This window comes from Oreochromis aureus, linkage group 2, assembly GCF_013358895.1.
Source record: "Oreochromis aureus strain Israel breed Guangdong linkage group 2, ZZ_aureus, whole genome shotgun sequence".
NCBI lineage: Eukaryota > Metazoa > Chordata > Actinopteri > Cichliformes > Cichlidae > Oreochromis > Oreochromis aureus.
In genome coordinates, this window is record NC_052943.1 from 18,805,802 (window position 1) to 18,819,597 (window position 13,796).

Consider the following 13,796-nt stretch of genomic DNA (forward strand, 5'->3'; position numbering starts at 1 on the left):
AGCATTAAAAGGCATTGCATATATATTAAACTACCTCTGCAAAGGTGAAACTGTAAAACATCTGCCTGCTTGACTGAGAAAGATGCTAATGGGCAAGCATATGTGTGCAAAATGGGTTCCTTAAGCTGGGTGCAGTCTTGCAGTCAGGGATCTAGTTGTAGTTGTAGATCTTGGTAGATCTTAATTGCTGTGTTGTTACAATATCACCATATTTAATGTTGCTCCCTGGACACTGTTACAACTGACCAGTCATGTTGCTGTGATGTCATAGCTTTCTACTTTCTAGAAGTTTATCTTAAGGCCTTTCAAATAGCAAAACATCTAACAGTGCAAAAGGGTCTATCTTACACCAAAGCATAACCAGCATTCGTATAAGATCCACTGTCTCTTAGGTAAAAATCCTGTGACAGTGTTCAAAATCCATGTCATGCTATGTTGTATAGACCGATGTTGGGGTTTTTTTTCTCCTGTGGAGTGGGATCTGTGGTATTTTAAATTGTCAGGTAAAGCTGTGCTATTAAATGCAATTGCATTGACCAAAAACGGCCTCATTCTTGTTCCCGTTTTAAGAGAAAACATGCCATTTTAAAACCTTTTTAAGATGTGGAAGTTAGGCAACTATAGAGGCAGATGTTGACTGACATTAAGTCAACAACAGTAGTATTTTTATCCACTTGGTGAAGCTAACTATATTAGTCACTTACTGAAAATGGGTGCTGCTACTGGTAGCAGCTGTCATTTTATACCACAATTGCCAAAAGGTGTCAATTAAGTTGGTTTGGGCATCTAGTTGGGATCCCTCCTGGGCATCTTTTTTCTTTGGAGATTTTCTGGTTACGTCTGCTGAGTGGAGACCTCAGTGTAAGGCCTGAAACTCACTTAAAGGATTATATCGTATCTGGGAATATCTGAGGATCCCCCGGGAGGCACTGAAAACTTTGCTGGGCAAAGGGACGACTGGAAAACCCCAGCTATGTTGCTGCTGCAATGTGACCTCAGATAAGGGAAAACTAAAATGAACTTTTTTTTCCCCCCTTGAATCATTCACATTTTCTTAGATGAAATATGGCAGAATTGTCAGCTTCTTACACTTTGTTTCTATCTTTAGTCTGACACTGTCTCCACTCCTGAACATTTCAGTGGGAGAGAGGATTTGATTTTCCCCTAATCACTCTTTAGAGACTAACCTCTTTGTCTGAAGCTATAACAATTTTAGGTTGACACTGAAGTGTAGTCGTGCCAAGATATTGGTTTTGCTCGGGTTTAAAGAGCAGAGCAGACCAAAGCAAAATCAAACTTCAGTGTTAACCCTTGTATAGAATGCATACCATCTATGTAAAATACTCTTGAGGGAATCACGTCAATGTCAGCAGCACAAATGCAAAACAGACTGATTCCTCATTTGCACAGCTTGACAACTGCTTGGCATCAGCACTGATGCCGCCAGTGACACTGGCTAATCTTTAGTCCTGTTTTTGGTGCTCATTGGACTGAATGTTTGACAGAGAAGCTGCTATTTCACATCACAGTGCCAGACAAATCAGTCAGCTCAGTGGAGTGGACAGTTTCAAAGGTTTGGACCAAGGCACCACATTTTCTCTGCATTTATTAAAACCAGAGAGTTTGGAAAAAATGTAGAAAACATGTTTGAAACCTATTAAAATGTTATGCACTGATAAAACAGAGTAGGAAGATTATTCTCTTCTATCAGACTTCCTTTGCCTTTAGCAGAGATAGTATCTGCCCTCATGAAACCAATTTCCAGGATATAAATAATAAAACTTTAATTTTGTGTCCCTTTTATTATATGTGACCCACCCTCTGTGCCTAGGGGTGACCCAATTTCCCTTCACAGGGACAAAAGAATTCAACTCTGGCAAAGGGTGAAATAGATAGAGCCTTCCAAAAATTCAGCTTTTATCCAAATAAGTCTAGTTTAAAGCTTTCACCACTATCTGGATTTGTACCTGACTCGGTAATAATCAAGAAGCAGAGGGACAAGTTGATTTTTTTTTTTTTTTTTTTTTTTTTTTAAATCTAATAAAATATAAAGACATTTCACCCTTCAGAAGTGCAAGAAGAGGAGACACTCGGGTAAACAGATGCGTGCCTGATGTGGCAGTTTCTGTCTATATGTGCGTGCGTGTATGTGTGTTAGTTCTGGGGGTTACTGTATCACATCACACTGCCATTAGAGGAGAGGTAATCATTTATGATTAAAGGCCTACTGAGGATGCTGCTAGTGTACACCACCCAAGGGTGCGATCACCTTGGCTTGAGCTTAATGTTAAGAGGACATTATGGGTTTTGCTGTCACTACTGGAGCTCTCGCAACACCATCTGCTCAGCATGAGAGAGTGAGAGAGGAGAATAATGGGGAGGGGGGGGGGGGGGTTTATCTTCTGAGGTTTAGAGAGCCAAGGCCACGGGCTTATATAGATATATAAATAGAGCCAACCATAGGATTCTGCCTTATTCTGACACTTCAAAGCCTCATATATGCAGCTTATACTAGTTTGCTTTGCCATGAGCCATTAATGTTCAGTAACCCCAAATCTACTTGGAAGTTACTCTATTAGTGAAAAGCAAGACTAAAACAGGAAGCGTGAAGCATAACCGTAACTTTCATTAGGTGAAAGACTTTATAACATGAAAAAAGAGATGGCATGTGACTAATGCTCATTACTCTACCTTGCTGAGATAGTCCAGACATACTGGCTCATGAATTCCATTTTTATTGCACCTTGAAAGCTGTGTCAGTTGCGTTTTGACGTCTGTTAGCTCCGTCTGGCAGAAGAACAGAACAGAAAAGCATTTCATTATCTCAGGAAAGCATTGGTATTCCCCTTGGTTGTTGTAGCAGGATGTCTGAATGACAGTGACTTCTCCTTGTGAACGACATAAGCGTGTTTTAGTGGTGGTGTTTTTCAGACTGGTGGTGTGGGATTGGATGTAACATCATGAATAATTGATGTCTTTTGTAATTCAGGCCCTAAAGGGTCCCAGTAGACATCAGTATTATTTAGATGTGCGAGGAACTCCTTGCTGTTGTTGCATGCGGCATGCATTTTTAATACACCTATAATCACGCAGCTGTGAGGAGTATAACCCTTTTAAAAAATGATGCAAATCAACATGTGAATGTATTTGTGTTTCAAGAAAAACAGTTGTTGACTTATCCCAAGTGTTTACATCTAAGTGCTTCTCTAAACTGTGTGGCATTCGTATTCTGTTGTGTTGTAGTTCGTGCGTTAATGGTGTGTTAGCACCAGTTTCTCCGAGTTTCTCAGGCAGATATGCTCCTCGTGTCGCCTCCTTAGTCTGTAACCTTCAAACAACCACAACAACACAACTGTTGCTGTGCAGTATGATGTGACCTTTACTGTGACGAACAGGATGGCAGAGGGTAGCTGGTAGCTGGACAGATGGAGAGAGGAGCATTACATCACCACAGCCTTCCAAGTTTCATTCTGCCTCTCTCCAAGTCTCATTAGCCAAGGTTTCTGATGTTTTCTCATGCACGGATTTTATACCCTGGTAGCAAGATCCCCTTGAAAAATTGGGTTAAGGAGGAGGAATAACGGCAGTGATAACAAGAATATTCAATAGCTGCTGAAGCAGGTTATCTGAGTTAAACAACCCACAGACTTTTTTTTTTGTAAACTTCTGCACTTCTCATCTCAGAATGACTCAGTAAATAATGTGCAGCCTTGTTTTCCACTACATCTTGTACTTTGTGAAGAGTGCTATCCATAACTCAGTAAAGTGGTGCTGTACTGGTGCAGTTTGGCAGATAGTCAGTGTGGTGGTAACTTGGTATTTTTGTTAGGGTTTTATGGAAATTTGGTATTGCATGTTAGCTACTGAGTGTGCGAAGTGACGTACATTAGGAGCTGCATGCATTTTTTCAAAATATGTAGTAGTGTAGGAAAATGCATGATGTGAAAATAGTGGGATATATATATTAGCTAAATGCCTCAAATATCAGGGAAGATGCAAGGGGAAAAACACAGAAACAAGGAGGGATTTGTTTAGAACGAGTAGAAGAGACTAAGTTGTAATTGGAAGAGCACGTTTCTCACCATTTGTGTCTGTTCTCTCCTTTTTGTGCCCCTTGGTTTCCTTTCACAGTTGGTTACACGATGAATGACTTAATCTTTGAGTGGCTGTCTGAGAACCCCGTTCAGGTGGCCGATGATCTCACCCTCCCTCAGTTTGTGCTAAAAGAAGAGAAGGATTTGGGCTACTGCACTAAGCACTACAACACAGGTGCAATAAGTGTAACCAATTTACCCGTGTTATAACACATTCTTTTTGCATGCTGCAGTAAGTAAGCCACATGTTATTCCCATACACCCTGCATAATTCTGATTGCATGAAGTCTAGCAGCCTTCAAGCAAAATGTCATTTTAAAAGACAAACTTATTTCTTACTCTATTTATATTTCATGTCATGACACAAAAAGAAAAACAAGTAAAGCAAAACAGGCAGTCTTTTGTCTTATACCATCTTTCTGCAGGTCAGTTCACCTGCATTGAGGTGAAGTTCCACCTGGAACGTCAGATGGGTTACTACTTAATCCAGATGTACATCCCTTCACTTCTCATCGTTATCCTCTCATGGGTCTCTTTCTGGATAAACATGGATGCTGCACCAGCCAGAGTTGGTCTGGGCATCACCACAGTACTTACAATGACCACACAGAGCTCCGGTTCAAGAGCCTCTTTGCCCAAGGTGAGTCTTCAGCGCAAAAATGGGGGGGAAAAAAATACTACTTTTGTTTAACTTTAATGCAAGATTGAGCGATCAGTATGTTTAACTATATTTAAACATACCATATATATTTAGTTTTGTTAAATATATGCATATTTTTGACACCTACACTACCATTTAGAAACCTACAGCCCTGCAAAATTTTTAAAATTCAGGTGAAGTTTAAAATAAACATATCAGTCTGCTGGATTTAGCATGTTGCTTTTAAAATTAGAAGATCTGAGGTGGAATAAATCACATCTAAAATGTCAGCAGAGTGCAAAGAAGTAACTTTTCTGCCACAGGACCTGAAATATTATTCTCAGAAACAAATGAACAGATTTTGAAACTAATAATATTCCCAGATTTGTTCAAAAACTTCAAGTATGAGAAGAAATAGGATTACATAACGCTATCAGCTCCAGAAAAAGGTCATTGACCAAATGAAACATATGTAATAAATGGCATTGTGAACTGAGTTTGAAAATTGTACACTATTCTGACATTTTCAGACATATCCTTGAAAAAGTGATGCAGGATTTACAAAAACCATTACCTTTGCTGATATTACCTGACAAGACAAATCAAATGTTTCATGAGATAGCAGCAGAAAATCAATGTCTGTAAAAGACATTTTAAAAGGTTTGTAGGATGTGTAATTGGTTCTGTATGAGTATAGATTTAATGCGAAGACCTTGTGACTATCACAAGAAAAGCATCAGACAGACTATGTCAGCCTTTTCAGATCTATACACAACCTTAATCGGCACTTATCTATTCGGTGACTGCAGTGTGTCCCAGATTTGAGCTGAATTAAACTGTGCATGTACTGAATTCCTGAGACACTTCAGTGAGAGTTTGACGGAAATCAGAATTTGTTTCATCCTGTAATTACTCCTACAAAGTTGTACTGGCTGTGCCCACCAAAGTTAAGTCAATGGAAATGGGGAAAAAAAATCTTGTCTTCATGTGGTAAATGGACTGACATCTATACAGCACATTTTTAGTCTTTTGACTATTCAAGCCACATTTACCTATTCACAATAACATTACAGCGGCTTATTCTGTGACGACCCGCTCCACCTCCTGAGCCACAGGGAGTAATTTAAAAGAAACTGTTTGTCAACCCCTCTCTTTTTTTCCTTGCTTCTCTGTATGTATCTGTAACAGTCAGTATGCTGCTCAATTGAGTGAGTGCCTGCTCGGTTGGTGTTGCTGATGTGGTGTGACATATCTTCTCTCATGAATGACACGGCCAGGGGACTCCCCAACCCTTAGCTGTGACCTGCCTCGTGGCTATGTGTCAACAACCCACAACCCACTGACTCATTTGAATTCTAGGCCATCCCAAAGATGTATGTCATTATAGCCCAGAGCCGAGGAATGGGCAGACTGTGAACAACCCACGAAATTATCCATCAGCCTTATTGATTGGCTATTGATTACACTGTGACCTTGTCCTTTTCCAGGTGTCTTATGTGAAGGCCATTGACATCTGGATGGCAGTGTGCCTTTTGTTTGTGTTTGCTGCCCTTCTGGAGTATGCAGCAGTTAACTTCGTCTCAAGGCAACACAAGGAGTTCATCAGGTTGAGGAAAAGGCAGCGGCAGCAGAGAATAGTAAGTGTAAATGATGCAGACACACACTGCTACCAGAAAGAAAAACATACACGCTTGTATTCAGTGTCACTTTCTAGTAGATTCTGAAAAAGCATGGATGAAGAAAGAAGACTCTCGAGTCCTCGTCATCCTATTTAGCAATGAATTGTGCCTCTTGTTATTGTGCGATGCTGCAGATCCTGGAGCTGACATCAACACGCTACAGCTGGCTGTCACATTAAATAAGGAAGATCCAGTCGCTTCAGTTCAGCTCGTGAGCAGTGACCTGTTAGAAGATCTTGTGATCTTTTACCTCTGCCACTACTTTTGACGGAGAGCAACAGGCTTCTTACCAACCTTGTGGCACTGGATTACTCTAAATTTAACTGTTATGACAGATATGAAAAGGTTAGACTGATTAGTGTAGCCATCCAGTAACTACTGCAGTTTCACAGAAATTCAGCTTCTTTCTTTGTCCATGCTCTATTTTTTACTGACCAAAGCTAAGAGTTGACTTTTACCAACAATCTACAATATAAGAATATCATCTTTTCTTTTTCTTTTCCTTTTTTTTTTTCTTTTAAAAAACACTAAAACAAACCAATTCCAACAGGTAGACATGTAAATGACCCATGGGTACTTTCCAATAAGCCAACCAGCCTGCAGGTACTTTCTAAATGTCAGTGAAACACTGAAGTCCATGTATTTATAATTTTCTATCACACAATAAAGTTTGCAGCTACAGTTGGTAAGTTGCTATTAAAGGGACACAAGCATGTTCACATCATATGTGCAGAAGATTAATAGGCATAACTCCCATTATTAGGCTGTCCATTTGAATTAAAAGGGTAAAACTGTGATAGAGCAGCTTAGCAAAACAAACACCAAAGTAACAACTTAGCAACTTGGGTTGTTCTTATTAATAGCTTCATATTCATCTGTAACGCTTGAACCTCGGGAAAGTATGTCTCAGTAAGTGGTAGCTTTTGTTTTTTGGTCCTGGCATATTCTTTCATCCAAAAATACATCTCCTAAACTGAATCCATATCCTGAATGGCAGTTGTTAAAGACGACAGCTTGTAAGTTGACAAATAAAAGTCTTTAAAGAGTGGTGAGATAGAGATGTTTGTCTCAAGAGAAACAAACAGGACATTTTGAAAATCCCATTAAACACCTCCTAGACGAGGCAGCCTCCTAGACCTGTGGCAGTGTTCCCTGTAAATGCAGGAGAGTCCAGCAGATTTGCAGGACAGTTTGCCTTCCTGCACCGTAGAGAGAAAAGAGGAGAGATGGAGAATAATGGTCTGTAGAGAAAAGGACTTCCCCTGTTCACATCAGTTGGACAATTACTCCCACAGAGGAGTTGGAGGTCACAAACTATACATCTGAGGGATACTGACGCCCGGTCCTGTAGTTGTAGCAGAGAGATGTTGCGAGTCTAAGGCAAACAAATCCCAGACTGACTGAGGCTTAATCAATGAGAGGCGAGATTTCAGCCAGCTACTGTATACTGTGCATACCCACAGCGATCAAATGTGTAAAAATAAATACATGGATTTGTACTTCCATTTATAGTCTTTACAGAAATAACTTGAACTGGCTCCCTGGGGATTCTTTTTTTGTCTTCACAGTCGTTTCTTTTCACTAACATCTACACTCACAGCATCTCTTTCATTAAAAGCTAAGAACATCTACTTGAGTTTGTTATTTGGACCTAAAGTTTGTGTGTATTATATCACATGATATAATATGAACATGTTTTGTTTTTTTTAAATTTATCTCTAATACTCAAAACAAATCAAAAATATAAGGTAAATGCCTTCAAAACTAATTTTTTAATCATAAAAAATGAAATGGTCAGTAACTGCTATCTCTGTTTGTCTACCTTCCTTTCCAATGGAGGTATCTGCTAGTCAGCCTGGGAGTGTTGAGTCGTTGCGAAAAGCCAATGACATCCCTGGTAACAACTCAACCTACAGGAGTCTCAATCAGCACTGCAGCGCTTGTGCCAGGGTAAAAGGAGTAAAAAATCTAACCCTGTGTCAACCCTGACCTTCCCAACCCTATTTTTGTCCATGCCTCCACTTTTTCAAATTGTGTAGAGCAACTTTCACCTTAAACGTGAATTCCTGACCTCTTTTCCTGAATTAAACCCACCTTGTGCTGATCTCATCTTGTCTCTATAGTCATGTCCCTTTGACCTTTAGCTGTTGAAATTTTTGCACTTTGCCCTTTATTCTTCCCCGGTGTGTAACCTGTTTTCAGGCTCCAGGTATTCTTTCCTTGTCGAAGGACAAGCCATGCTGTTGTATTATATGTGGAATGTGGTTTAATAATGTCTTGCTGAACAAGCTTCAACTACTTTCTGGATAAAGATATCATCTGGGTGGTAGCACATGTTCTCCAAAACTTGTAATGTGTCATTCAACATGATTCAGCAGTAATAGTGCCTTCACAGATGGAGGAAGCTTTTAGATATGGACCCCAGTACAGTCACAGATGTAAGCTTTTGAATTGTGTATTGATAACAAGCTGAAATCACGGTAGTCATGATGTCCAGAGAATATTAGACTTTATTTGTCAGACCACAATGCAGTTATTCACTTTGCCTCATTTCAGTTTTAATTGAGCTTGGTCTGGTCTTGGTCTTGGTCAGGTGATGGTCTGTCTGGGGCTAAAGCAACAGGTGCCGATATAATCCTAACCATGTAGAAATCTTGGCCAATCAGAAGTCTAGAAGCCTGGACAGGAAAGGGTAAACACAGATGGTGCATAGAAGCAGTCTTTGGTCTTTCTAAATGGATAGACAGTAAGTGCTTGTGTATATGTAAGCGTGTAAAAACTGCATATAGTAAGATTAACAGCAACAGTATTTTGTCTATAAGCAAAATGAAATCAACCAGCATATTTCCATTGTAATAGTTTGAAAGATTAGTCCTTACTCAGATGCACATTTTATATTCAATAATGTTAATGATCTAACTAATTTTGTACCAGTGAGTAAGCATAACTGGTAAAATGACTAACCGATGTAATTAAAGATCATGAAACACATGAAACTTTACCAAAGCAGGAAAAAATTAGCTCTTCTTTTCTGATCATTTGTGTTTTTAGACAATAACTTTACTCTCCACAGAGCACAATGTGATAATCAGAGCGGGTTCAGTTGAAGTTATGCCAGTATAGCTGCTGCGGGGAGTACGGAGCAGAGACGATGAGCGCCTATTATCTTTAGAGAAATGCACCATTAGACTTCAGCACATGATGTTCTGTATCGTTTAAGATGGCAGAAGGATAATTAAGCTGTGCTAGAAGAGCAGTGTATTCCCTATCCACCTGTTGCATAGTGCAGTTTACCAGTGGAGTAGCAGAAAGTTGGTTGCAAAGTGTAAGTTTACAGTAAGTTAGTATACTTAGATGTGCACTCTTAGTATCTTTCTGCTAAGTCTGTACAGTACTGAGAAACGACATTCGGCAGAGAACCAGAGAGCTGCCAGGGTCAGCGAGAGAGAAACAGAGAGAGGCGGGACACGGGGATCAGAGCTTTCAGGGCCCTTCACACTGACTACTAATCATCCAATTTAGATCCCACATCTTCACTTTCCCCTGCTAAAGTGAATCTCTCAAAGTGTCAGAGGGCTGTCAGAGTTAAGCTGCATGTCTATTAATATTCTCTTCAAAGGGCGGGAACAGTGTCTCAATAACTGTTTAAAAAAAAAAAAAAAGGGAAAAAAAAGTGCATAGCCATTCATCAAAGCGTAATGCCAAGTGCAAGGTTTTTTGGTGAGATCATAACTTTATTAATATTTTGAGCCATTTTATTAACATTCTGAAAGGTTTCTCATTCTGTAACTTTGAAAAGGGGAAAGATGGGGGTTATTTTTATACAGTGACAAAATATCTTTTTCCACCTAATGAAGACGCCCTCATTTTCACTTCTTTGTTATAGATACTTTTAAAAAACAAATGTACTACATCCAATCTACTTTAAACTCAACATCTTCAGGATGTTCCTGAGATGTTCAGGAATCTGGAAGAAGTCACATTTTTGATAGTTAGCCTCTGGGCCGAAGCTCTTCTCTCTGTTCCCAGTATCATTATCAAATCCAAATGATTTAATATGAAAATATCATATTTCTGGCAGTATTGTGGGCTCAAAGTCTATCACCCTAGAGTAGAGTCTAACTCTGCAAGTAGTCATATGTTACGGCTCTCACACACCAGATTTTACTGGACAAATTTGCAACATTTATTTTTTTCAGATCAAGCTTGACTTTTTTTTTCTTTTCATTTCATGAAAATAAACAGATCTGACCAGTTTAACCACTGCATTTGGCAACAATTGCACTTGTAGCTTAAAATTGCACTGATACTGAGTATATGATGATACAGAAATACTGAAATAATACTGTTTTACCTCAGCCAGACGCTGATCCGGGTCAATCGGCTCTTTGGTATCGTTTCTGTGCCTCCTCAGATGTGTTCCCAATTCTGCCAACAAGAGCTTGAACTGCCCCACTGACTTCCTGAAATATATATGAAACATGATACAGCTTCAACTCTGGATCAAACCCTTCTCTTGAGAATGGGATGAACCCAGAATCTCTATTTCTTCCTTTCGTTGTTTAAAAAAACCAGGACCAGTTTACGATCGCTTGATGAGGACTTTTTTGCAGACTACGTTTTCCGCTACGATGGAACATTTGCTGTGTTTATATACGTTACACTACGAGGTCACATTTGAAGAAGCCCGAAGAATTTTGTGTCATTTTTTTCACAGTGCATTTGGTGTGTAAAAGCCTTCAGGTACCGGTGTTCTTTGCTCCCATTTGTAGCTCACCTCAGAGTTGAAAGGAGCTGGACTTTGTACCTGCCCATTTCATATTGCTAACAGTTATCTCTATTGACTACAACCTATCCTGATGCTGATATAACTGTGGCAGCAGAAGCATGCAGCACTACAAAGTAAACTGCTACGGTTTATTTGTGCTGTCAGATGACAGTTTCAACCCCCAAAATCGGGCGGGGTTTTTTTTCCCCCTTTCCCTGTCTGCTGAATATTTCTAGTTTTTGAAACATCACTACTTATTTAGTTTTAAGAGAAACAGATGTTGATGTTTTTTCAGCTCTGAATCTAATGTAACAATGTTGCTTTGCAATACAGTTTTATGTACGTATTATAAGTTTGCTTGAGTTTTGACTTCTGTTTCTCTTAAATGTAATTCTCCTAAACTTAGGCTGGTGTTATACACTTGGTGACAAATCATCACCGTTTTCAATCTCAAGGTTTTCAACCATTTTTTTGCTTCTATATAAGCTATTTTATTAAAAAAACAAATGGCAGGAATTTGACAGAACATTTTAGAAAACATGACTTCTTTTTTTTTTTTTTTTTTTTTTTTTTGCTATTGTTGTTTGGGTGATCTCATTCTTACACTGCGCTGCCCTTTTGTGCTACTACACCACAGACAAATTTGAGAATAAGCCACTGAGCGGAAATATGGAAAGCTGTATGCTAATTCTTGTTGACAGCGAGAGGCCAATCTGTTTTTCCCTGCTTGACTCCACAGGAGGAGGAACTGGTGAGGGAGAGCCGCGGTTTTTACTTCCGGGGTTATGGCCTGGGTCACTGCCTGCAGACCAAGGATGGCACTGCTGTGGAAGGAGCCAGCGTGTTCACCCCACCACCACCTCCAATTACCATGTTTGACGGAGAAGTGCTTCACAAGCGTTTCGTGGACCGAGCCAAACGAATTGACACCATATCCAGAGCCGTTTTTCCCCTGAGCTTTCTCATATTTAACATCTTCTACTGGGTCACCTATAAAGTGCTGCGACATGAGGACATCCATGCAAATTTGTAAAACACTCTGCCAATCTGGGATGTTGTATTTTTGTTTTTGTTTGTTTGTTTGTTTGTTTTCTCGAAACCAAAACTGCCTGTCAATCTACATTACAATGAGGAACCGTGTCAAAAGGCACATCTGCTTCTCAGAACCACTGCTAAAAATAAAAATGTTGTGCTCAGGTGCGTCTTCAGGATCTTGGACATAGAGCAGTCAAGAGAAACTAGATTATGCTGCGTGGATTCAGGCTGTTGTGTGCATTTCTGTCTTGGAATACAGCAGAGACGAGACACTAACGGTACTTTTGGGTTGATGACCTTTGCTTCAAAAGATGGATAAATGATTTCGGCGAAGTTGGTCCTGGCTGAATGAGACATTCTGACTTGAATTTTGACACTACCCAGCTTTGAATGAATGTTTTTGAAAATAATTTTTTTTTAAACAACTTTATCAAATGGGTGCAAACAGAAAGGGCGGGGAGGGGAAGGGTCTTTGATATTTCTGACTATTCAGTACGTGATGATCATTCAGTTTAAGTATCTGTAACAAGAAATTATATATAATGGTGTATAAAAGTGTATATATAACAAAGCTGTTCATTATACTGCACAAAGCACAAATATGTATTTCCTTTTGTCTAAATTTAAATAAATTGTTATTCTGCCAGGAAAACCGAAATGATTTTGCTTCTCTTTAACCTCGGTATTCAAATGATTAGTTTTGGGGGGTGTAGTCAAAGAAATCAGTCACAGAATAGCTGAATCACACACAATTACTTTTCTGTTGCATTCATTTAATAGCAGCCATCAGCTCTAAAACCCCAAGTGGAAAGAAATTTAAAAAAGGTTCTGAATGAAGAATTATTACAAATGTTACAGATGCAAAATCTTAAATTGACATTAACATTGCTGGAGTTTGGATTGTGATAACATGCACTTGCATAATAAATCTTGCAGGAACTCACTGAAAGATTGCATAAGGGCTGCTATCCCACCCCCACCCCCGAGTCTCAGGAGTGGTTTTGAAGGTGTGGAAATTCAGGGATGCAGTAGAGGGAGAGCATCGCCAGTGAGGGAGGACGAATGGGTTTTTTAATGGGAAATCAGAGGGTTGTTTTATCAACTAATGAGTTTGAAAAGGGCTTGGTGTTCCACTGCTAATGACAATGAATTCAAAGAGGCAGCCAGAGCCTACTGTCCTTTTGTTGGCAATCCTAATCAACTCCTCTGTATTGTATGGTTCCCCTGGTAATGAAAATGCGTGTGTGAGAATCCTTAAGTGTATGTGTGTGTTTCATCTGCCTGCTCTTATATCGATAGGTTTCTGGGGGGCTTGTGCTTTAAACTTTATTGGGTTAAATATTATCTTATATGTTGCTATTTTTGGAATCAAAATCTAGCGTACTGGAGGAAAGGCTCAAATAAGGAGCTACTGTTATATAAATGTAAAAAGCATTTACATGTTGGACTCTTTGCCTCAGCTTGAAGGACACATGCCTTGAAGTCCTTCATACTTGCTTGTGACAGCTTAAATTTCTAAAACAGTCTGCAAGGGCATGCAAATGTCAAAAGTGTTGACTGTTGCATGCCGTGGCTAATGC

At 39.5% G+C, this 13,796-nt stretch overlaps 1 protein-coding gene across 2 annotated transcripts in view; it reads left to right on the forward strand.

Moving 5' to 3' along the window:
- Nucleotides 1-12,893, forward strand: part of glra4a (glycine receptor, alpha 4a) — a 56,170-nt gene extending 43,277 nt beyond the window's left edge. For both annotated transcript variants that reach the window (XM_039620264.1, XM_039620262.1), the window contains 4 exons: nucleotides 4,132-4,269; nucleotides 4,520-4,734; nucleotides 6,222-6,371; nucleotides 11,921-12,893. In XM_039620264.1, the coding sequence (XP_039476198.1) occupies nucleotides 4,132-4,269; nucleotides 4,520-4,734; nucleotides 6,222-6,371; nucleotides 11,921-12,214 (797 nt within the window). In that variant the 3' untranslated portion in view covers nucleotides 12,215-12,893. The remainder of the gene's footprint in view (nucleotides 1-4,131; nucleotides 4,270-4,519; nucleotides 4,735-6,221; nucleotides 6,372-11,920) is intronic.
- The last annotated feature ends 903 nt before the right edge of the window (nucleotides 12,894-13,796 follow it).